Raw genomic sequence first — 26,197 nt, forward strand, 5'->3', positions numbered from 1 at the left:
GTGCGCCCTATGGGCCGGTGCGCCCTATGGGGCGAAAAATACGGTAAATCTGAATTCAGTCTGCATGTGCAGCTGATTTGTAAACCTGGTCTTGAATCCATAGTTCTCTTTAACCTTATCAAAGCCTATCGGATTCATTTGGCATAAAATCAATCAGTACACTACAATAACCCAATAAAGGGGGGGGGGCCTTGATAGTAATAACTAAAAGGAAAGAACAAGAAGGTGCTCACCTTGGGTTAGAAAGATCCCACCACAACCATGAGGTAGTCTCTCTTTGGAGAGTGTTCCATAACTAGGGGGTCACCATGAAAAAGGCCCTCTTCCTTGCAACTTCTTGCTTCAGCTAACTAGACGGGGAATCTGGAGAAGGCCTCCAGTGAAGATCTTAAGGGCCAAGTAGGTATATATGAGAGCAGACCATCCTTCAGGCATTCTAGCAACAAGGGCTTAAAAGCACTTTGAAGTGTACTTGCCAATTGACTGAAAGCCAATGGAGATAACAAAGGCCTTGTGGAATGTGCTGTTATCGGCCAGTTTCCATTAATATCATCACACCCTTATTTTGGGCCAGATGGAATTTTTGGACTGTTTTCAAGACAGCCAAATTTCCCTGAATATGTGACGGGACACATTTGAAAACTGGCAATATTGTCTTGGATTCTAAGATAAATTAATGTAAGGAAATCCATGGAAGGAAAGTTTCCCATAATCTTCTCCCCTCTGCAGCTACCTCTCCAAAAGCCATTTTGGAGGGTAGGTACCCTCTTGAACAATGTGCTGGGTAACATTTACATATGGAAACTACCACCAGACACAAGACCTCATAATTGCCAAATCATCAATCTTCAGGTAAACCTTAAAGAGGAATTACTAAAAAAAAAAAAAAAAAAAGATGATTTGTTTCATGCTGCTCTAAACTGACAAAACCACAAAGGAGATGAAAATGCTATGCAATCAAGTACATCAACCCATGTTACTTGAAAAACAAGGCGTCACAAGTTCATGAAATGTCACTGAAAATTAGCTAAGTATATTTTGAGCAAAAATATTCCCCTGTGCCCTCAGCTGCTATCTTACCCACAAACGACATCAAAGCAAAATCACATTTTATTTCTATGTTCCTTTTGCTTCCTTTACCTTCTCCTGTAGAACAGAGAAATGGCAGAGAAAGAAGCCCTGTGTGGAAATGAAAAGCGTGCGCAAAACAAAATAATGTGTTTTGTTACGTTGTGTGCTTTGTGCTACCTAGAAATTATTTTCATGGGATAAATTAAACCAGTATGGATGAGCCAAAACTGCCAAGAAAGTAGAAGGAAATTGCCACTGGCAGATACTTCCACGCAATTGCACCCTGGAGGGAAGTTGTAAAAGGCAAGCTTGGAAGTAGCAAAAAAGAATGGTTGCAAGACAAAGTGAGAGATTAGGAATCAATAAGTCATTGTCAAGGTTGTGGGGTGGAGATGAACACTGCAAGGTGATACCTTGGGATTTAAATAAATATTTTATTTCTGCCACCATTAATATTTAACCTTGAGACATTTCAGTGGTATTTACTTGCATTCTGTCTGTTTTTGTACTGTCACAAAACCATATATTTAAACTAGCACTACTCTCATGGTATTCCCGTTAAAGTGATTTCAGAATGTAAGTACTGAGTGAGAGAGTTTTTGAGTTTTTGGATTTGATATCCCACTTTATCACTACCCAAAGGCGTCTCAAAGCGGCTAACATTCTCCTTTCCCTTCCTCCCCCACAACAAACACTCTGTGAGGTGAGTGAGGCTGAGAGACTTCAGAGAAGTGTGACTAGCCCAAGGTCACCCAGCAGCTGCATGTGGAGGTGCAGAGACGCGAACCCGGTTCACCAGATTACGAGTCCACCGCTCTTAACCACTACACCACAGTGGCTCTCTGAGAATCAGAGAGGGTATTTGCCACAGGTTCCATGCAAGTGACCTCTCTTCTCCTCTTTGCTTTTCTTCTACGCAGTATGAACCAAGAGGACCAGGCAGGCCGTTGTACCAAAGAAGAATTTCATCTAGTTCAGCCCAGGCTTGTTCTGAAGATATAAATGCTCCTCAAGATAGCCTTGGACAGTGTAAAGAGCTTCAGGACCATAGTAACACATCTTCTTTCAATTATTCATCCCCTGAATTGTGGGTAAACTCCACCTCATCAGCCCCATATCAGAACATTCCATGCAATGGTTCCAATAGAGCAGTCCCACCAAGAGAACTCTTGGGTAAGTGATGCTTTCTCATCATTTTAAAGTATTATTAATAATATTAATTGCAATAATTGTATTATTTATACCCTGCCCATCTGGCTAGGTTTCCCCAGCCACTCTCGGCGGCTCCCAACAGAATATTAAAAACACGATGAAACATCAAACATTTAAAACTTCCCTAAACAGGGCTGCCTTCAGATGTCTTCTAAAAGTCAGATAGTTGTTTTCCCCTTGATATCTGAAGGGAGTGCATTCCACAAGGCAGGTGCGGCTACCGAGAAGGCTCTCTCCTGAAATAATAATCATTTTATTAAGCCAACTCATTAAGAAGTTGCTGTACTATTTCTGGCTAGCAAAATATATTCTCAGAATAAAATGCATCAACTTTTTCTCTGCATTGAAAACAGATGTTTTATCTTTGGGACCAATTTCATATTACAAATATAGTATCCTGTCATTTGCTCTTTTGTAAGATAATTTGCTGCTTACTGAAGTGGATTAAATATTGTGCATTCCAGTACAGAAATAAGGCAGTGATGCACACAATTCAGGCCTGGCTTAGACCTAATGCCAAAACATGGGTTAGCATTAAAAAGATAAGCAGGCACAAACTTTGGGCTCATGAGGTCTCCCCTTCAGTTGACTCGTCGGTTCAGTCAAACCATGGTTTAATACCCTGGTTTGCAACCTAACTGTTGTTTGGACAAGCAACAGTTTCCCATATTCAGATGTTACTGGAAACTGCTGTTTGTTTAAAACTGAACAGAAGCTTTCAACGTATTCACCTTGTGCGCAAAGGAGGAGTGAAAGCAGGAGCGCGTGTGTGCATAGTTCATGCCTGCTCATCCTCATAATGCCTAAACATGGTCCATTCTCTTCTGTGCTTTTAAAACTATTTTGTATGTTGTATACACACTTTTATATACATACAATAAAAACACAAAAGAGCGGGAGGAGAGAGTAAGAAAGAAAGAAAGAAAGAAAGAAAGAAAGAAAGAAAGAAAGAAAGAAAGGTTAAAAGAGAAAGATAGAAAATAAGATTCAGAAACATCTGATTCTTCATCTGTTTGTTTTTGGGGGACAGGAGGTGGGCAGGTGTGGAGGACTCCCTGGTCCTGAATGGGGTAACTGTGCCCCTGTAGGACCAAATGCACAGCCTGGGAGTCATTCTGGACTCACAGCTGTCCATGGAGGCGCAGGTCTATTCTGTGTCCAGGGCAGCTGTCTACCAGCTCCATCTGGTATGCAGGCTGAGACCCTATCTGCCTGCGGACTGTCTCGCCATAGTACATGCTCTGGTTATTTCCTGCTTGGACTACTACTGTGGGGCTACCTTTGAAGGTGACCTGGAAACTACAACTAATCCAGAATGTGGCAGCTAGACTGGTGACTGGCAGCAGCCGCCGAGACCACATAACACTGATCTTGAAAGACCTACACTGGCTCCCAGTACATTTCCGAGCACAATTCATAGTCTTGGTGCTGACCTTTAAAGCCCTAAATGGCCTCAGTCCAGTGTACCTGAAGGAGCGTCTCCACCCCCATCACTGAGTCCGGACACTGAGGTCCAGCGCTGAGGGCCTTCTGGCGGTTCCCTTGCTGCAAGAAGCCAAGTTACAGGGAACCAGGCAGAGGGCCTTCTCAGTAGTGGCACTCGCCCTGTGGAACGCCTTCCCACCAGATGTTCAAGAGAAAAACAACTACCAGACTTTTAGAAGACATCTGAAGGCAGTCCTGTTTAAGGAAGCTTTTAATGTTTAATAGACTATTGTATTTTAATATTCTGTTGAAAGCCGCCCAGAGTGGCTGGGAAACCCAGCCAGATGGGTGGGGTATAAATAATAAATTATTATTATTGTTATTGTATAAAAACAGTATTCACTTCGTCTACTCCAATATAACACGCCACATATCTGTTTTCTATAAACAGACATTATCTTCAATCCTCAAATCCAGATGCCATTGCTTCTTTTTTGCGCAAAAAGTCTATGAGATGTTAAAAGGGGCTACCTTCTTCTTTTTTTTGCTTTCTGTTTCCAGTTCCTTCAAAGACCGCCAAGCCGCCCGAGGAACCGATGAAAGTTGAGAACATCCAGCTGTCCAATTCTTTTAATTACAATATGCTCCAGCATCTTGGCCAGTTCCCTCCCCTCATGCCCAACAAGCAGATCGTGGAATCCAACAGCAACAGCCAGCCCAGCTCTGGTGCGAACAAGCCGGCCATGTCTTACGCAAGTGCTCTGAGGGCGCCACCAAAGCCCAAAGCGCCCCCTGAGCAGGCAAAAAAGAATAGCGATCCTTTGTCTTTGTTTCAGGAACTTAGTCTAGGTAGTTCATCAGGTAGCAATGGCTTTTACTCCTATTTTAAATAATCAGAATATTTTTGTAGAGAACATTTTAATTTCTATTTGTGTCAGTAGACTTAAGATAGTTGGGGCTTCCTATGCAGTTGCCACCATTTCTCTTTGTTTATATTAGTAAATATATCTTGGTTTAATTGCTTTGCTGCTAGACTTGAAGCTAACCTTTTTAAATTATATTCCGTTCTCTCTCTCCCCCTGCCCCCCCATGTGGGTCAGAAGTTTGAAAAAATTTCCCTAGAAAAACACACACTTAAAAAAAATAGAAAAAAAATGTAACATTATATATGTGTTGCATTAAAGCTAGCAGCTGAAAAGTTAACTGTGCAACTTAAAAATATATATATAATTTTTTTAAAAAGAAGTTGTCTAAATTGTATTTAAAAAAGAATTGTAAGTAGCATTTACATTTATTCAATAACATTTAGCATACTATGCTGGGTTTCTGTACCAGAAATGGCCAGTTAATGTACAAATGTATGTTATGTCTGCTTAAATTGTTTATTTTTTTTTTAAAATAAAGGTGCAGCATCTTATAATTACTTTCAGTTTTATCAACTTTCTGTGAACGGATGCTGCATTCTAAAACTTTTATAGTTTTAGAACCTGTATGATGTGGTATAGTAATCTCCTTTGACTGTAGGATAAAGTGAAGACCTTCTTTGCAGACCCGCACACCACCGTTTTTAACTTTTCAGAGTAAAGCAGTTGTCGATTAAAAAAAAAAAAATAAACAAAAAAAATCCTGCACATTTTATTTTTGGACAGGCTGCTAAATTTAGCTTGTTGGAAAGATTAATTTGATAGATTTTTTTAAAAAAAAGAATCATGAAATTAAAAACAATTTTTTTTTTTGCTATGTTGGGTGCTTCGTAGTTTAATAACTATTAAAAAAAATTGAGTGAATTTAGTAAAATATTTGGGTCCCCCTCCCAACTATGCATGTGTAAATGCTTGTAATCTGGTTTCTCCTACTCTTGGCTTCTCTAGTGGTATAAAGAATTGTGCCGCTTTAAGTTTTTATTTCTCCTTGCCCCCACCTCAGTAAAACCTTTTGGTACATTATTTGATGTTTACATTAAATGTGACATTATACAACGGATCTTCAGATATTTTGCTAACTGTTTTGTTTGAGGAACATCATTAAAGAAGATTTTTATGTTTGTCAAAGCTGTATCCAAATTAATCCAAAATTTTGGGTAGTCAAGTTGTGAGGGGGGAGGAGGGGGGAGGACTTGTGAATCCATATGGTTGTTTTTATCTTTGTATGTTCTGCTGAGGTTTTCCACAATCTTGGTCTTTTACCACTATATATTGAAAGTGAAATCTATAAAGAATTATACAGCAATATGTAACAAAATTTTGGAGAAAAAAAAACATTTTAGGGTAATGTTTACCTTTCAGGTTGTGGTCTTGTACACTGTTCATACTTTTGAAGTAAGGGATGTATCTTTTATAGCTTCTACAGAGGCCCTTGTCCTCCTTTACACTTGAAAAGATCTCTCTGATCGGGGACGTTAATTTTTATCAATATTTTAATTTATTTTAATTTCCCATTGTGAGACGCGAGAGTAATATTTTCAATAGTATCATTTTTAAAAGTGTGTGTTCTCTTTGAGGTGGCACAGCTCCCCACAGCTTTGAAAACATTGGGAATTAACCCGGAGCCTTTTTGCTGAGCTACTGTACTTGCTGCTGTATTCAATCTGATATTTGCTCTTGTTACAATCCATTTGTCCCTGTTGGGTTTTTTTTGTAAATCGTTGTGGTGAAATCTCAGCTTGGCTTGAAATCAATATCACCTTTCTTACTGATTTCAGGTAAGTTGGGATTTCACCAAAGGGTCTTTCTATAAGAGATCTGCATACTGAGTTAATGCATTGCAATATCTGAATGGTTACCGGGTTTGTGGTTCAGAAATGCAGGATAAAAGCTGCATGGCTATGTAACTTGTATTTCTTAACGGTATAGAAACAAACAAAAAAGTGAAGGAGAATGTCCCTGCTCAATTTTGCTTCACACTTTGAGCTCACAGTATCAGGAAGTTCCAGAGGCTAAGTTCTCTGCATCTTAAAGAGAGCTTTCATCATTATCATTAGTATTTTTGGTCTGCTGAGTACTGCAGACAATGGCCCTAATGAAATTAGATTGATAATGATAGTATCTCAGTTGGTATAAACCAGGGTTAGCCCCTTTGAAATAAACGACGCTATATCTGATGTCACCTCCTAAAGTTCTGAGTTCCAACTCTGCCCCTGGTTACTCGTGGCAAATTCTATTGAAGGCAATGACATTTACCCACTCACAACCCAAGGCAGGACTGTTGTCTTTTTATCCCACTTAATGTGGACACAATAAAGAGTTGTTGGTGATACGTACAAAACCAGGGATAGGCAACCTGATGTACTCCAGATGTTTTGAACTGAATCCATCATCTTTGGCCATACTAGGTGGGGCTGATGGGAGTTGTGTTCCAGAACATGTGGTGGTCCCAAGATGCCTACCCCTGTCGATGATGATAGCAGGTTAGTTAGAGCTCAAATGCACTCACTCAAGTCAGCACTATATCTTCAGGGGTTTCAAAATCACACATTTATATAGAGTTTTATTATTCTGTTCACCTTACCTGAAATATTAAACTAATAAATTTTGCTTGTTCGTTTACTTCAATCTGTGAGTTAGCTGAGGAACAGTTGTTGACATCTGATGGCCTCATTTTTAAACTGTCATACACTGGTATTTTCATCACAGCAACTTTCTAAAAACACACATGCTTTCTTTTTCTTTCTTTTATTTCACCCCCCCACCCCAGCCTTATTGTTAAACATTTGTCGGAAGCGTATACCTGCGTTTGGAAGACTGATATTTTATCTTTTCAGACTCCAGAGATTAAAATGAGTAAGAGGCTACAAAATGAATCCATTTACTCCGCATCAGATTTTTTTTTTTTACAGATTGTGGATTTCGGTCAGACTTGGCATATACGGGGACCTTGGTGAGACTGATGTTTCTGAGTTGTTAAATACAGTTTTCTCCAGAGATTCAGAGCTATAGCAGTTTCGAAAATAGAACTGGCTTTGCAAAGGTAGGAAAGCTCCAGACCATTCCAGTGATCTGATATACTCAGATTGCTGGTGTTTAGTTTTACCACTGGACAAATTCTGCTTAAAAGCATTCTCACTGATTTTAGTTCTCATGGAATTGCCAGTCTTTTGTCAGGAGTAGGCCATTAGTAAAGGCATACATGTTGTCAATTACTGTGAAATAAAATTTCTAACGATCCTGGTGTTTTTACAGTTTACAGCTCTTGTGTAGTTAGGTCTGTACCTAAGTACATAAAAGCTTATATAATTTTCATAGTCCCTTCTCCCCCTGCCCACCCCCCAAAAAGGAATAGTGCTTTCCACCATTATTTCATTTCACATTTTCAGAAACAAAATATACTAGTGTCATGGGAACGAGCATCTTTTATTTTAATAGGAGCATGCCATATATTGCTGCACTTAAAGAGAATTTTAGAATACATTAGTGGAACTACAAATGTAACCCACTTAGGCTTGGTAATATTTAAAAGGAAAAGCTGCTGGTCAACATTATATTTGATACATTAGGTAAAGTAAGTATTTTTCTTCTTGCTGGAGAATTCATTTTTCAGGAAGCATCTTGAAGGGTTCCTGATGTTACGGCAATTTAACTTATCAGTCTCATTTAATTGCATTATGGTATTGGATAAATCCTAGATCCTCAGTCTCTTATTTTATTTCTTCTTCCATGCCCAGAAGCCATTTTACTACTTAGTTATTATAATTTCCCCTTGGTTCATCTAAATGGCCAGCTACCCTGATTCTGCCACCTACTCTATATTAATCGACCTGATCCTGCCCCAATCTTCATATACTACTGCATCATATTTGTCACTGAGAATCCCAGTGCAGGATCTGCCTGAGTGATCGGTGATCTCTGTATTAAATGTCCACCTTAGGTCTCCTGTTCTTCCTGATGGACACCCCAAATTTAGCAAAAGACCCACTTCTTGCATCATTATTTTTGCTAAATAAGTGCATTTGTGTGAGAATAGGTCCCATGAGAGCCGATGATAAAAGTAAGAAAAAAATGAGGTTTTGTTTGTTATACTTGTCCAAACCTTCCTCTGGAAGAAATCCAAACTTCCAAAGTTATAGCTGGAGTTTTCATTCTAATATTTAATGGTTATAACACCCAAATATTCCTGCCTCCTTCACCTTTAGCATTTGTCTACGCAATCTGTTCATCTTCCCGAATTCCTCCAGGAAAATTATCAGTGTTCAAACACCCCTACCTATGACTCTTCTGACTGCCTGTCTTCCAGCTCATGTTATGCTCAACACTACCAGACTGAGTTACTGCACTAGAGCCTCAAACCTTAATCCCCCCCCCCCCCATAATGCTGTGAGGACAGAGCTGATGTGGTTTGTTCTATTTGATCAAAATCTGATCCTTATCAAATTGCAACATTTACTAGACAAATACGAATTAGACAAGTTACATTTGGGAACATCTGTCTTGTTTGTAGACTTGCAGCCCAAGCATTTTGTACTCAAGTTTCCTTGTCACGAAGACCCCAAAAGTAGCTTAAAATGTGGATTTGTGAGGATTTGTGCTAACAGTTCTGAATCTAGTAGTGTATCCCTCAAAAGGTGTGTTTGTGTATTTGAGAACATGGTGAAAAATAAGGTTTACTGGCATTGCACTGCAGTTTTAAGTGGAGCTGCTTGTCTTGCTGCTCCAAGATAATGCAAAATGGTTTCTATTAGGATTCAGCTTTAAATTAAATGTGAAGGATAAAATGTGTGTGGTGAAGATTGTATCCAATGAAGTTGTCCTATTAAAATAGGACTTTCCACCTGCACAACAGGACTTCTTTTCTCCCCTCTCACAGAACTGCTCTGGAGGGTTGAGGGAACACCCAGAACAGTTTGGGGGGTGGGGGTGGGGGAATAGAGAAAGAATGAGAGAAAAAGAAAAAGCCCTGTTGCACAGGCAATTTCATTGGAGTCAACTCATGGTGAATTCTGAATCTGCTTCCTGTCCCATCCATATCAGTAGAAATGTACCTATTTAGGCAGGCCATCTTCGCGGAGTGGGCATTGCATTTCTCTCCCGATGTAAGATTGAATATCCTTCCACTTATATTTTATTAGTGTTTGCTGCAGATATTTACCCTCTTTTTTTCTTGCAGTATGCATACTACCTACTTAGCCATTGACATTGAATTTGACAGCAGCCATTAGTCTGAGATGTGGAGTTGCTCATACGTCCATTTTGTTTTGTTTTTTTGTTTTGTTTTGCTCATGCTCTGATACACTGCAGTGTAACACCACATGACGTCATCATAAATCTCTTTCAACCTATTCTTTATTATATATTTTTCTAGATACCTTTCCCCCCACCGCCATGCCCTCCTCTGCAGTATGTCACTGCCAGTTGCCCTGCTCAAGTCTAATAAGTAAATTCTTCGTTTTCCTATAGTGCACTCTGGGCTTTTAAACCCGGTATTAAATAATAAACCCTCTTTAATCTACACACTAAAAACAAAAAAGTTCTACCTTCAAGGCCGGCCTTAGCTAAAACTGAGGTAATGTTTAACGGCGTATAGAGATGGAGATGGGAGGCTGAGCGGGGGGAAATCAATTTTGCTTTTGGAAGCAAATACATTGCCTCATGGTTAGGCCGGTCACTTTTGCCTTTAGTAAATGCAGTCATCGTATAAAAGCCATTTGAGAATTAAGTAAAGAAGTAACCGGGAGGCTCATTTGCAAGACAACAGCCCAGTTTAAGCAACCGGCAGGCTTTAAGGTGATCACCTGACGGCTGCTGAAGGATTTAGTCAGCATAGCCTATGCACTTGGCCATGATGGTGGCTTCAAAGGGGCATATAGTGGTTGGAGCAGAACATGTATATGTTCTATATGGAAGCACCACGTAATGGGTACTGCCATACATTCCTCACCAGGTTTGAGCTCATCACCCATTCCTACGGGTGATTATATGGTGAAATGGAACGTCTGGGAGCACATATCTTCATCCTGCTGGAAAAGTTGGATGCAGATGTTGGCACAAGCATCTGTCAAAACTCCTGAAGCACCTCTGCGAGGTGCACGTGCCTGCAATTCTGTCATGCCTTGGAAATGGGAGGGAAGCTACCATGAAAGATACCAGCTAGCTCAGGTTTTTTGTGTGTGTGCAACAGTCTCTAGATTGGACTATGCAACACAGGCAGACCCTGCTTGTTCTTGTTCTAGATCAGCACAGCTAACTAAAAACCCTCCTTCTGGAAGAAGCTACCTTTCGGTTGGGTCTCCGGTGCATTTCTCGAAAGAAATACACCATTGCCCTTGTATTTCTTACCTAGCCCTTGCTAATCTGTATCCCATTCACACGGTAGTGGCCCTGCAATCATGATTCTCTCCATTTGGGTCCCTGGCTCCATTCTTGCCCTCATAATACGCCCGAGATGACAAGAGCTGCTGCTCATTACCCTCTTCATTTGCTGCCACTGGCAAAATGCTGCCACCCACAAACTGTTAAGGTAGCCCTGACGTGGAGAACCTGAGTCCCTCCAGATGTGGTTGGGCTCCAACCTCTGTCAGCCCAGCCAGCATGACCAGTGCTCAGGGATGATGGGAGTTGCTGTTCAACAACATCTGGATGCCTATAGGTTCACTACTGCTGTTACGGCCAGGTATTTAGGACTAATGAGAAGATTTTTTGTGCAGCCACAATGTACGATTATGCCAATTTAAACCCTGTTGATTTTAATGAGATAATGGTGTACCTGAGGCTCTGTAACTGGGATGCCATTGTGGTTCTGTGGATAAATTCCCCTTTCATGTGGGTCTGTTAGTAAAAGGGAGTTAGAAAAACGATCTCTTTTGAATACAGATTATCTCCAATTTAATCCCATTCTCTGAGAGGCAAGATAAATATCTTCGGTGAAATAACTGAGGTGGTTGTGTTGCAAATGATACTCAACGTGGCTTACTTTAGCAAAGAATATGGCCTTATATTAAAAAGTTAGTACTATCTAGTATTAGCGGAAACCTCAGACGTAGCTCAGAAGAGTTGCAAAGCACCAATAATGTTCTAAACCTTTCAGAACACAAATTGCATTAACTGTCCACCAGTGGTCAAGACTGCTAAATCCAGAAGGTGCTTTTGAAATGGTTTCACCAAGTTTTTGTTTTGTTTTGTTTTTTTGCGATTCCTTGTAAACTGCGTGGAGGACTGGGTCTTACAGTATCTTCAAGTGTAATGATTGTCTTGGTGCACTCTTTATTTTTAAAGATTAATGGTAACACAAAAATGTATTTTACTGCTACATTTAAAATGTATTTATAATAAAAATGCCTTTTTAATAAATAATATTGAAATTTACCAGTGCATCATGTTTGCTGTACATGCTGATGGATTGTCTCAGAAAAAACTCCCAGCGATAATACATGTTGTTTGAATTGAGCAGTTGTTTGAATTGAGACCTAAATATTTGTGGGGAGATGATTTTTTTTTGCTGTTTGCTTTTAAGTGGAAGAAGAGGCAAAGTGAAGCTATGTTTGCAAGCAGTTGGTCCAGCTGTTCTCTGTTATGAGAGGTCTTATCAACCTCTGGGGTGTTCACAATAAAATAAACCCATTTCATGCATCTTTCAACATGGCACTGACATGCAGAACCATGCCTTAACATCTGCTCTAGTACTTAATAATGTTACAAGCATTCGCTTCACTGCCAAGAAACATATCACAGCTGTTAAACAGAACTGTATATAGGCACTCCCAAATAGCATTGACTACAAATTGTGCAGAGGTCCCTGAACCCATTGCTTTTTCTTCCGTGACTTAGAAGGGCATCTGTTTCACTGAGTACTGCTTGTCTAAGTATAGATCAGCCTGATGGGAACAATAATGTTCTGGTTCTTCTGTGCCCTGTGCCGTATCCCTGTCTATGGCAGGCCTGGGAACAAAATAATTGCATGTTGAGCAATGGGAGAAGGTGGGGTGGCCAAGTGTAGGAGCCAAGGACAGAGCTAAACCAGTTTTAGTTTGGTTCCCATCCTCCTCCTGGTTGTGCAAGGGCAACAACAGGTTAAGGAGGCACCTGAGAGCCAGTGATACTCCCCTGGACTGGATATAAGTAAGAAGGCAGGAGAAGCAGATACTGTGTGAGGGCAGACTTAAGATTGCAGTGCCCCGTTTGTTTTAATAGATCAGCCATCACGGCTAAGAAGTGAGTGACTCCAAAGTGACTTTTAAAGCCCTAAATGGCCTTGGTCCTATATACCTGACAGAGCGTCTTCACCCCCATCGTTCAGCCCAGACACTGAGGTCCAGCTCCGAGGGCACACTGGCGGTTCCCTCACTGCGAGAAGTGAAGTTACAGGGAACCAGACAGAGGGCTTACTCGGTAGTGGTGCTTGAGTCCCATCAGATGTCAGGGCAATAAATAACTATCTTACTTTTAAAAGACATGTGAAGGCTGCGCTGTTTAGGGAAGTTTTAATGTTTAATGCTGTATTGTGTTTTAATATTTGGTTGGGAGCTGCCCAGAGTAGCTGGGGAAACCCAGCCAGATGGGCGGGGTATAAATGGTATATTATTATTAATAATAACAATAAAGATAATGTTTGGAGCGATGGTGGCAATGGAATTTTGTGGTTCACCTCAAGGATGATCCTTCTGTGTGGGTATGGACTGGAGCAGCCAAGCAGTCATTAGGAATATCCTAAAGGAATGGCCGTTCTTTGTTGTGTATGGGAGATGAGCATGAATTTCTCAGTAAGATAATTGCTTTGGGTAGGCCTAATTCTCATTTATTTGGAGGAAATTGCTCCTCCACATAGCCATTTTGAATGATACACGTCCCCTCTCCAAGAAAGCCTTACTGTTTTCCCCCTTAACATTTTGAGCACAGACTTTCCCGGTTCAGCATGGCCACATTTAACCTGGATGATGTGAGATGGGGAAACTGAACGAAGAACAAGGAAGTATGCCAGATTTTGTGCGCCTTAGTCTTGGGACAGAATAGTGCCTCTTAAAGGGGGTAAGCCTGAAATTCCTTACTGCTAAACCTTTATTCTAGCTGATGTAGAGCAATAATAAAATAATAAAATAGAAAGTAATAAAATAGAATCAACACACACACTACATTGTCATAGGCAGAAGGGCAACAATAACTAGTCTGGGGATGGATAGGTATAAGTAGAACAATTTGTGGCAAGTTGAAGTTGAAGTTACAGGGAACCAGGCATAGGGCCTTCTCGGTAGTGGCGCCCACCCTGTGGAACGCCCTCCCATCAGATGCTAAGGAACTAAACAAATACAGTGGTACCTTGGGTTACATATGCTTCAGGTTACATACGCTTCAGGTTACAGACTCCTCTAACCCAGAAATAGTACCTCGGGTTAAGAACTTTGCTTCAGGATGAGAACAGAAATCGTGTGTCGGTGGCATGGCGGCAGCAGGAGGCCCCATTAGCTAAAGTGGTGCTTCAGGTTAAGAACAGTTTCAGGTTAAGAACGGACCTCCAGAACAAATTAAGTACTTAACCCGAGGTACCACTGTATCTGACTTTTAGAAGATACCTGAAGGCAACCCTGTATTTGGAAAATTTTAATGTCTAATGTTTCACCATTTTTATGTGCTGTAAGCTGCACAGAGTGGCTGGGGAAACCCAGCCAGATGGGCGGGGTATAAATAATAAAATTATTATTATTATTATCATCATTATTATAATTATAATGGCCTGTTGAACTGAGAGATGAAAGATGTTGAGAACTACTTCACACAATTCTGTTTTCAAAGGGTATCCTGATCAAATGCTTTATGTGTACATGTACACACATGACAAATGTATTTGCAAACATAGCTTTCCCAGATTCTCTCACCTGTGAGTTGGGATTGGGCTTGGCCTCCCTGACAAGTGTGCATTGGTAGCAAAAGCAGATTTGCCGGTATATAAAAATATAAAAGTTTTCCTGATATATCTCTGTGATGGTTCCGTGTACCTCGCTGGAGGGACAAAGTATCAGAGTCACCAAAAGTAAAACTGGCTGATGACAAAGCACATGACTGATCACATGACTGGAGCAGTCATTAAAAAGGACTACGAGAGGGAAAGGCTTGGAATTTTTGCAGCACACAATTCAAGTACGTAATATGCTCTGAGATATCACACTATTGCCATTAGAATTTTTCTCCTCGCCTCATTCTTTTGCCTGTAAACAGCTGTACTTAAGAAATTCTCAGTGTTCAAGTGATTTTAAAATTAGACCCGACCGCAGCCAAAGGCTGCATAGATATTCAGTCAACATGTTCATTAGTTCTTATTTTTAGTGCCCCAGCATGCCTTGGGCATACAAACAAGTCTATCTAGTAGCGTTGCCTGTCAGATACTAAGAGTTGCTGTCCTATAAAGTGTATAATTGTGCTAGTTGAGACGATTAATTTCCCGTTCAAGGAAACCAAATCCCATATGGAATTTTAGAAAGCAGTTGTTGGCTGATGGAAATCAATAAGGAGGGCTAGGCAAAAAGGGCAGAATCCATTGATATACATGGGGTCTTGCTTTCCACCATTTTCTCAACCAATACAAAACAATAGATGCTTCCTATATTCTCATAATTTTTGAGCTGCTACAGCTTTTACTCGAACTTGTTGGCAGCTTCATCATCATCATCTGTTTATCTGTATGTCACTTTCCCACAAAATCATGCCCAAAATGGCTCACAACATCTCAAGTGAGCAATTAACTATAACAGTAGACTCCCAGCTGCCATTTCCTTGCTTTCTCCCCCAAAATTTTCTTTATGTTTACGCCCCATATCTGCAGCAGTTTAAGTATTGTGTGTTGGGAATTTTGAAGACTCTCTTCCTCGTTCTCTTTCCCCTACTTTCTTTTCTCTATTCTCTTAAACTTCAAAATGTGAGCTATCTCATTCCTTCCTCTGAAGTAGCCAAGGTCTACCAGGGAACAGGTGAAGTTACTAGAGCAGTATGTGAGATGATAGGAGTTTATATCTACTTCAGGGGTGGGGGATCTCCAGCGTGCGAGCCAAATTTGGCTCACCAGGCCTCCGCATTTGACCAGTGAGACTGTTCCCCCAATTCACACCCATCTTGCCCACGTCTGACAGATAGGAATATAGCTGGATTGAACTCCCTGTGCATCAGCAGATGGGTGGGGAATTCAGTTCTGTTTGCTTTGGATGCTTGAATGAGTTCCCCACAGGGAACTGGCAGGAGCACTGAACCCTATAGAAAGCAGGATTGAACTTCCTGCAAATCAGCTGATGCACAAGGAGTTCCGCCCTCCTTGGCTATTGCCCCCCCCCACAGGCCAACCTTTACAAGTGGGCAAGACCACCCGCCTATTAAGTCACCTGGCATCACCATGCAGACCCTCCAAGTACAGTGGTACCTCTGGTTATGAACTTAATTCGTTCCGGAGGTCCGTTCTTAACCTGAAACCGTTCTTAACCTGAGGCACCACTTTAGCTAATGGGGCCTCCCGCTGCTGCCGCACCACCGACACACGATTTCTGTTCTCATCCTGAGGTAAAGTTCTTAACCCGAGGTACTACTTCTGGGTTAGCGGAGTCTGTAACCCGGAGTGTTTGTAACCTGAGGTGTTGGTAACCCAAGGTACCACTGTATCCCTATTTTCCAGGGACAGTCCCAGATTTACAGAAGCCGTCCCAGTTTCTGATTTGATCTTGGAATGTCCCACTTTTCCTTAAAAGGTAAAGGTAAAGGGACCCCTGACCATTAGGTACAGTTGTGGCCGACTGGGGTTGCGGCGCTCATCTCGCTTTATTGGCCGAGGGAGCCGGCGTACAGCTTCCGGGTCATGTGGCCAGCATGACTAGGCTGCTTCTGGCGAACCAGAGCAGCGCATGGAAACGCCGTTTACCTTCCCACTGGAGCGGTACCTATTTATCTACTTGCACTTTGAGGTGCTTTCGAACTGCTAGGTTGGCAGGAGCAGGGACCGAGCAACGGGAGCTCACCTCGTCGCAAGGATTCGAACCGCCGACCTTCTGATCGGCAAGTCCTAGGCTCTGTGGTTTAACCTACAGCGCCACCCGCATCCCTTCCACTTTTCCTTAGGACATCCATATTTCCATCAGAGAAAACGGTAGGATGTCCTTACTTTCATCAGAGAAATGTTGGAGGGTTTGAAGTTATGTGACCCATGAGCCAAGGAGGTAAATAACTATACAACCTTTAGAACACTATATGACCTTTAGAAGACAAGGCAGCCCTGTATAGGAAAGTTTTTTTTTTTTAAAAAAAGTTTTATTATATTTTTCTATATGTTGGAAGCTGCCCAGAGTGGCTGGGGTGACCCAGTCAGATGGGAGGGGTATAGATAATAGGGACGTTCCTATTTCATAATAATCTTATTATCATCATCGGAGAAATGTTGGAGGGTATGCATCATGTATACTCTACATTGAATCTCTCTTTAAAGTACTAAATCCAAGCCAAGATAGTTGCTTAGAAAAATATAGGTAGAGAGGAACAAACACACAACCTTCTTTTACCTCAGCTGACACATAGCTATACTAATGAAAATGAAGTGTGACACAATTTGAAGTTGGGCAGAGACGCAACATATAAATGACTATATGCATATATTGACTATGTCAGAATCTCTGGTTTTCTGCCAGGACAAGTGATAGAGGGACATTAGGGAACCCACTTTAAATTGGATTTCATATTGCATACAGCTACTGAGCTTCTAGCTAAAGATACTGTGTTTACCTTTTAGGGAAAGTTTTGTGTCTCTCTCAATCAAGTCAGGATAAATGTTCAGCTTCCATATAATTAGATATAGTAGCAATTAAATTAAATTTCCAACAGTATAAATAGATATGTGCGAAAAATCCCTTTACAAATTGTGACAGGCAGCTTCGTTATGTCGTGAGGTAGCCTTTGGGAAAATGAGGAAAGCAGCTAAGCCTGATAAAGGATTGTTGAATATTGCTGTTTGTAGAAGTTGTGTGGCCCAGTAGAACAATGGTAGGGCTCAGATTTAGAAACCTCTTTACTAACATCCCAACCTTTACATTTACTTATTAAAACTATTTCCATACCACTATTCATGTAAACATCACAAGGTGGTAGTAGTGATGCAGACCTTCCAAGTGTCCCTATTTTCTAGAGACATCCTTGATTTAGAGAAGCCGTCCCAGTTTCTAATTTGATCCTGGAATGTCCCGCTTTTCCTTAGGACATTCCTATTTTCATTGGAGAAATGCTAGAGGGTATGGAGTTTTCTGACCCCCGAGCCGTCTAAAGGCAATCCTGTATAGAGAAGTTTTTTAAAAAAATGTTTTATGTTTTTATATATGTTGGAAGCTGCCCAGAGTGTTGGGACAACCCAGTAAAATGTGCTGGGTATAAATAATAAAATTATCCTTATGGAATGGGACGCCCCTGTGTTCATCGGAGAAATGTTGGAGGATATGGTGATGTACAAAAAAGTCAGTAATATTACCTCAACATTTAGTTACTGAAAAAAACAAAGCAGCCAACATTAGGCCAAAGCAAATATATTAATAAGTTAAACTGGCATTAATATCCATCAAAGGCCTGAGGGAATACATTATTTATTTTTTAGCAGACACTGAAATGTGATCCAAGTTGGTGCCTGCCTTAACTCAATGGAGTGGCCATTCTGACAAGGGCACCACTACCGAAAAGGCCCTCTACTGCATTACCACCAAACAGTTCTCTCAAGGTAGTAAGGCAACCAGGAAGGCCTCACTGGAAAACCTCGGTGATTGGGTAGGTCAGTGAAATATACTCAGAGTCACAAAGTGATTTCATGCTCTTTATTCAGCTCATAGTGGTGAGGAGGAATGAATGAAAGTCCCCTCAAAGTATCTGCTTTATATACATTATTTACACAATGGGCTGCACATGATTGGCTAATTCTGGAATTCTACTGTAAGCCAATCAGGTTGTGGATTCACTTATATCTGGAGCATGATTGGGTGGTTCCTGCCAACCAATCATACTGCTGCATTGTTCTAGGACCAATCAGACTGCTGCATTCTGAATCCTATTGTTCTAGGACCAATCAGACTGCTGCAATTTGGATCCTATTGTTCTAGGACCAATCAGACTGCTGCAGTTTGGATCCTATTCAACTCAGTACATAACAGTCAGTATGGAGGAAAGTTCTCCCTCAGATAGCTTGCACCTAAATTGTTTGGGACTTTGTATGTCAAAACTAAAACCGGGTTTGTGTTCTATGTCCCTTGAAAATGGGGGCAGGCAGGGCTTGAGATATTTTCAGAGCTTAAATAAAGAATAATGCCCTGAACATTTTGTTCTGATGATGTTCAAGGAACATCAACCTAAAAGTGTGTGTTTCTTTTTCTTTTTGAAAGAGTCATTTCTTCAGTGCCTCCTACATTTATTCTCTGTCTTCTCAGTGGCACCTCTTCCTTGGTGAAACGTGGTGATCTGCTTTGTTACACTGCATGATGTGGAGTATATGGGGTCAGTTTGTTAGAAAAAGTTAGATTTGGAGGAGATCGCTTGCAGCCCTCCAATCCTAAGAATACAATTTTAAACGTGATTTCACCATTTCCCCCAGTCAAGATGTCTCACTGAGCTCAAATAAAATCACAAAAGCTGACATTAAACAGCAAGGTGCTTGTAATGTGGTTAGGAAGACTCTTCCACCCTGACATTATCCAAAATCTTTTTTTTATTGTTATGCGCTTAATGATGTCGTACATTCCACAGATTAGTTGTAACATTATTTACAGTCATTCGCCAATCAAGTCCTCATCCAGTGATAGAGATGGAGAATATGGTTAACTCACAGAGGAAGGCAAGAATATGCCTTGTATTTTTTTGCTTCCCCCTCATATTTTATGGAAGCTGGGTGGGGTAAAAAAATGGACAAAAGCGCTCTCTTAAATGCACATTTCCATTCAAGTGGATTAATGCTATCCGTTCCTCATCTACATTGGGCATATTACAAACTGATAGTGCCGCAGAGCACAATTATTTGTACACGATTCCGGAGCCAGTAATCTTAACACTTTTATTTTTTGTTTTAAATGAACGATGCTTTGTATTTAACCTCCCCCTTCGATTCCACAAACAAGTGTTCTCCACAGATTCTTCAGTCATCCTACACTGTCTCCTGGAGGCCTCTTATAATATCTATATATATAGCTGACCTTTCCGTATGCATGCTCAGAGCAGGGGGATAGGATGTTACTTAAGTGGCAATCCGAGCCCGGAGTGGCTTAATGCTCTGGCTCGGCATCCATACAAGTCTCCCAGGGATTCTGGGGCATGCGAGGCAAGGAGATGAGCAGCAGAGCAATCCCACAGATGAAGAGCAGGACAAAGGAGGCGCAGGCACAGGCGAAGGACCACGAGTAGTGGTACTCTATCCAGACCGTGTAATCGCTGTCAATCATCCTTTTGACAGACTGCCTCATGACTTCCACGGATATGATAATGCACAAGCCTGGAGGGAGGGAAGAAAGGAAAAGCTGTAAACAGCTGACAAACAGGGTTCGCTGTCGTGATCTTAATTGGTTTTGGGCTTAGCTGAATCCAACGTCTTCTTTCTGATTGCCCACCGTTGCTGGAATATAGAATAGAATGTCCAGTCCAGCACCACTTGCTTGTCACAGAGATGCCTATGGGAAGCCCGTAAGCAAGACATAAAGGCAATAGCATCATCTCGCTGTTGTTCCCCAGCACCTGGCATTTTGAGGCATGCTACCTCTGATCAGGATGCGGGTGGCGCTGTGGGTTAAACCACAGAGCCTAGGACTTGCCGATCAGAAGGTCGGCAGTTCAAATCCCCGTGACGGGGTGAGCTCCCGTTGCTCGGTCCCTGCTCCTGCCAACCTAGAGTTCGAAAGCACCTCAAAGTGCAAGCAGATAAATAGGAACCGCTCTGGTTGGAAGGTAAACGGTGTTTCCGTGCGTTGCTCTGGTTCGCCAGAAGCGGTTTAGTCATGCTGGCCACATGACCCGGAAGCTGTACGCTGGCTCCCTCGGCCAATAAAGCGAGATGAGCACTGCAACCCCAGAGTCGGTCACGACTGGACCTAATAGTCAGGGGGTCCCTTTACCTTTACCTTTACCTCTGATCAGTGGGATACAGCCAATATGATTTGTTGCCTTCAACAGCCTTATCCTCCATGTTCTGTGCGTTTGTGAGTCTGGGTGTGCTCATGCACACAGGCCACATGTGTATGTGTATGCATGCACACAACAAAAGCTGTGAAGGCTGGCCTGGCCATAGCCTTTGCCAGCAAAATTTTCTTTCTTTCTTCAGGAAGGCCAGGAAAAAAATTCCTTAAAGGAATGGAGGATTGTGTGAGAGACCCATCAGAGTCCGAGGAAGGTGTTCCCCGCCCATCAGCTAAGACAGTGATGGCCAAACTTGGCCCTCCAGCTGTTTTGAGACTACAATTCACATCATCCCTGACCACTGGTCCTGTTAGCTAGGGATGATGGGAGTTGTAGTCTCGAAACAGCTGGAGGGCCAAGTTTGGCCATCACTGAGCTAAGAGAAGTGTGTGTGTGTGTGTGAGAGAGAGAGAGAGAGAGAGAGAGAGAGAGAGAGCATCTGTGCAAGAGAGAAAAGGAACACAAGAAGCTGTCATTTAAGACAAGAGGAGAGATGGTGACAGAGAGCTAGCTGGAGGCTGGCAGGTATCTTGGGATGCTGGAGTGGCTCTCTGGGGATCTGATGAAGATTAGTGGATTTGCTGGTTGTCTTAAGCTGCTTGTCTCTACCTGTGCTCCACTTCTATATTTGCAAATAAGTGAAATATTACGACAAGACCAAGCTCTCCTCCCAAGAAAGAAGGCAAACTTTGGTAACTTTTAGCTGCTCAGGGAAGTGAAAGGCACATAACTAAGGACTTCAAGAGGCTTGAATAAACAATCACAACATATCCTGAGAAGTTTGAGTACGCTTAGCAGAACCAGCATGCAATGACAAGGCAGATTTACAAATGGAGCCCAATATGTGGTCTCTGTTTTACACCAAGAGGAAATTAAGAGCAATGAACTAGCTCAGTATGTTTCTTTCCCAGGTGAAAGTAATTGTTTCCTTCTTTGGCATGCCACTCAAATCTGCCCCCCTCCGTTATTTCAATCTTTATCAACATTCTGCTCCCCCTATCTTCCCCTGAATTTGAATCACACCATGAAATCTGCATCCATTTACCCCCTTGTGTGATGATCTACCTGAAAAGGTGTAAAACATAGCAGCTGGCCTTAGGAGATAATCCATCTTTTTCCTGAAGGATAAGAGGACACAAATAGTTCCGATGATGGAAAAGCCAACGCTGAAGATGGCAATGGCAGCTGCAGAAATGCTGTATTCTGTCAAGACAAAACAGAGGGAAAAAATGATGACTCTCTTCAGACAACTCTTCCAGCCGCATTGGTCCTGCAGAATTCCTTTAAAGCAAATAAAAATCATTAAGAATATGTGGTGGTGGTGGTGAAGGCTTATGACAGTCCAAGGCTTTCCATGTGCAGTTGTTATCTCATTTATTATTTCATTCATTAATTGATAGTTTATGTTTTGACATTTCATGTCTATCTGACAAGAGCAAGCCAGCAGCATATCACACCAAGAAAGTTGGAGTTAACTCCTTATTAGCAAAAATAGGATCTGCACAGGAGTGTCAGGCCTAATGAGCATAGCAACTTACCTCCGGGAGGTCTTGCCCCAGTGAGGCAGTCGCTCAGACTGAAGGTCCCTGCCTCCTAACAGCTGCCTAAGTCCCCTTCTCTCCAGGTTTTCCTAAAGCAATCTGAGACAAAATCAGCATGAATCTAACTTCTCCTCTGCCCTTTTTATCCCTCTCCTGGTTCTGGGAGACGGGGGGAGGGGAGCTTGTCACAACAGTAGGGGGAGACACCCATGCCGCTTTCCCAGCCGGATTAATCTCTGCCTCTTGGCCTCCCTCCTCTTGAGCCGTTTAAGGTTGTGTAAGAATGGACCTCCAGAATGAATTACATTATTAACCCGAGGTACCACTGTAAAAGCAGAGACATCACCTTGCCAACAAAGGTCCGTATAGTTAAAGCCATGGTTTTCCCAGTAGTGATGTATGGAAGTGAGAGCTGGACCATAAAGAAGGCTGATCGCCGAAGAATTGATGCTTTTGAATTATGGTGCTGGAGGAGACTCTTGAGAGTCCCATGGACTGCAAGAAGATCAAACCTCTCCATTCTGAAGGAAATAAGCCCTGAGTGCTCACTGGAAGGACAGATCGTGAAGCTGAGGCTCCAATACTTTGGCTACCTCATGAGAAGAGAAGACTCCCTGGAAAAGACCCTGATGTTGGGAAAGATGAAGGGCACAAGGAGAAGGGGACGACAGAGGACCAGATGGTTGGACAGTGTTCTGAGTTTGACCAAACTGCGGGAGGCAGTGGAAGACAGGAGTGCCTGGCGTGCTCTGGTCCATGGGGTCACGAAGAGTCAGACTAAACGACTAAACGACTAAACAACAACAATGTTGTATAGGTCTATTGAGCCTGGAAACTTATTGGCAGTGCAGTCCGACCAGGACTGGAGTTATCTGCAGTTTGAGAAGCTCATATTGCTCAGGATTGGGACATTTCCTTCCGATCTCACTTACAGCTCTGTTTTCTTTGAGCCAAGGCTTTAGGTCAGCACTCTTGCGCTGCATAGCTAAGCTAAGTATGTTTTATGTTATGAAGCCAAACAAACAAGCCAATGTCTGAGCAAGGAAAGGATGGATATGTTAATTTAATAATTCAGAGGTTTGTTTACATATTGCATTAGTTTGCAGATATATTTAATATTTAACACGCACAGCCATGCATTAATATTACAGTGGCTGATATTTGCCTTCTATGTTGTTTTTAAGTGTTGCAATGCCCCACTCCCCGTTTGTTCAATCTAGGAGAAATCTTGAAGGTTATTTTCCTGCTAATTGGCTCCAATATAAGTACACTGATTTTTGCAAAATGGCAAACATGTTTCACTTTAATCTGTTGTTTTCTGATTACATATTTTCCTTCATGTTTTTCTGTCCCATATCACATAGGGGGAAAAAGGGCAGCGTCTGATTTTAACAGCAAAAATGGCACCCCAGTGAAAGGTGCAGAACCCAGCCATCTGCCTCAGTTTACAGCCCCAGTTTTCTCCTCAAGGGCTTGAGAGGAACTCCGGGACTGGAAGTCACCTAAGTTTGGAGAAAAGCACCACGGGAGAGGAGCTGTAGGAGGCAAAGAAGTTGAGGGAGGCAGACCTTTGACAGTGGGCGGTTTCTGCCCTCCCCACTTGGCGACCACTTTTGCAATTGCAGCCGGAGTCCCCTTACCTGGGCAGTCCTGTGTGTTAAATAAGCACCAAGCAAGTTTGTCCATGTCCGTTACTCATTTCCCCAAAAGTTCAGCTTGCCCCACATCAGTTTCCTAATAAGAGTCTGCCCAAAAACCCTTATGCATTTTTATTTTGCACATACAGTGGTACCTCAGGATGTGAACGGGATCTGTTCTGGAACCCCATTCGCATCCTGAAGTGAACACAACCCACGTCTGCGCGTGCACGGGTCGCGATTTGCCGCTTCCGTGCATGCACGTGATGTCATTTTTAGCGTCTGCGCATGCGCAAGTGGCGAAACCTGGAAGTCACCACAAACCGAAAGCGCTCATCCTGAAGCAACTTCAACCCGAGGTATGACTGTATCTGTTATCCTGTAAATATGCACATAGTTTTGCAAACAAGGTTTCCCCAATACAACGCATTTTGTACATTGTTTTCACTAGATATATGCATTTTTGTGAATACCTTCCCCTAACATACATTATAAGATGTATTTTTGTCAAGTAGTGGGGGGGCGGGGGGTTAGAAGAACTGCACTGCAAAATTTTGAGACATGCACATTACACAGGTGTCAGCGACCAGGCTGAGGGGAGCTACTCTGATGAGGAATGGTGGGGACCTCGCCTTCCCCCTGCTTCTGACCAGGATCCTGAAGCTGCCCAGGAGCAGTATAGATTTGGAGCAGTGGTTTGCAGAGGGGCATAGTTCGGAAGACAACAGCTGGGCAGAACTGAGTGGGAAACAGCTAGGAGAAGAAGAACAGGGGGAGAGAGAATTAACAGACTCCCTTTCGCTGGAAGGTGTCCAACCGATCAGTCCAAGGTCATGGAGAGCAGATAAGGCTTGCCAGATGAGAAAGTGACGGGAGTGGCTCGCGGTGAAGTGGGTGGAAACTTTAATTGGAAGCACCTTTCCCCCAAGAATGGACTTCTTGTTCTTTCGCTGTGAACATTAAAATCTCTTTAACTCGGAGGAGACTATTTTTGCTTTGTTCTTCTCATCCATGGCCAAAGGGAGGGAGGAAGCCATTTCCCCGAGGCCTGACAACAGGACAACTGTGTTTTGTTTCATGCGTTGGCTTGGGGTGGGCAAATAAGGTAGGTTTGCATTAAAATGTGAACTGAGCACATTTCTCCTCCGTAACCCTCCAGTTTAAACTGCTGCCATCATATCTAGTTTGGCCCTGATACAGGTTGATTCCACTTGGGATAGGCTGACATACATTTGAAATGCTTTTGAACATCTTTGAAAAATGAATTTGAGATGGTTTGTGCACTTAAAAAAACAAAACTTTTTTAGCAGTGCACTCTGAGGATTTCCTCTGAAGTGAATAATGATGGGATAGACATGCTTTTGAGATCAAATGGATGCCTCTAATAGTGTGCAAACAGCTAATAAATGTGTGCAGAAATCCAGATTTTATGCATAGAATGTTTATGATTTAAAGCATAAAGGTTGAAGGAAACTCTTCAGATTATTATTAGTATTTTTATAGTAATTATTAAGATTATTATTACTATCAACAGCAGCAGCAGCAACAAGCTTTCATGGGGTTTAAAACAGTGATTTGTATAAAAATTGCAAACATTTTTTTGCTTGCATCATGCTAACATATATAGTATTGAAGAATTAAGAAATAAGATGTTGGGCTGGCGTGGAGGAAGAAGCACAGATCTGATAAGATAAGATAAAATAAAATAAAATATAAAAAGAGAAGAATACCACCCTAAAATATTGTTATTCTGAAACATAATAAAAGTTACCCATGTGTATAGTTAAGGCAGTTTTTATCAGATAGCCATAGTAAAAGTACTTGAATTTAGCAGTAATGATGCCATATTACTACTGAAAAAGATAATGAAGGTCAACAGGTTGATCCCCATCAACAAACTGTGGAGGGTCCCTTCCCCATTCTCAAGACTGAGTGAGCTATATTGGCTGCTGATAGAAAGAAGAGGAACATTTTTAATTTTTTAAAAATAATTTTATTGCAAGAAAAGACCTTAAAAATCCAAAATAACAGCAGTAAGATAGCTAAACACTATAGATACAGTGAGACAAAATATGTTGTGTAGTAAGAACACAGGTATAGGAGGGGGAAAGGCTTTCCAGTACTATTAAGAACAAAATTTTACTTGTGACTATGAACCCTGTCCCCAGCTCTAGAAAGTCCAGTTAGCAGCACAATCCTCTGCATGTCGACTCAAGAGGAAGCC

At 41.8% G+C, this 26,197-nt stretch overlaps 2 protein-coding genes across 5 annotated transcripts in view; one reads left to right on the top strand and one right to left on the bottom strand.

Annotated features, from left to right (window-relative positions):
• HELZ (helicase with zinc finger) overlaps window positions 1–12,002 on the top strand; it is a 115,343-nt gene extending 103,341 nt beyond the window's left edge. For all 4 annotated transcript variants that reach the window (XM_080994337.1, XM_080994339.1, XM_080994338.1 and 1 more), the window contains 2 exons: window positions 1,992–2,244; window positions 4,270–12,002. In XM_080994337.1, coding sequence (XP_080850463.1) covers window positions 1,992–2,244; window positions 4,270–4,601 — 585 coding nt within the window. In that variant the 3' untranslated portion in view covers window positions 4,602–12,002. The remainder of the gene's footprint in view (window positions 1–1,991; window positions 2,245–4,269) is intronic.
• A 6,440-nt stretch (window positions 12,003–18,442) lies between these two features.
• CACNG1 (calcium voltage-gated channel auxiliary subunit gamma 1) overlaps window positions 18,443–26,197 on the bottom strand; it is a 29,604-nt gene continuing 21,849 nt past the window's right edge. The window contains exons 3-4 of the mRNA XM_080995078.1: window positions 21,861–21,998; window positions 18,443–20,118 (exon numbers count right to left, since the gene is read on the bottom strand). Coding sequence (XP_080851204.1) covers window positions 19,892–20,118; window positions 21,861–21,998 — 365 coding nt within the window. The 3' untranslated portion in view covers window positions 18,443–19,891. The remainder of the gene's footprint in view (window positions 20,119–21,860; window positions 21,999–26,197) is intronic.

The sequence above is a fragment of the Podarcis pityusensis genome (genome assembly GCF_964106645.2).
Source record: "Podarcis pityusensis genome assembly, chromosome: 2".
Taxonomy (NCBI): domain Eukaryota; kingdom Metazoa; phylum Chordata; class Lepidosauria; order Squamata; family Lacertidae; genus Podarcis; species Podarcis pityusensis.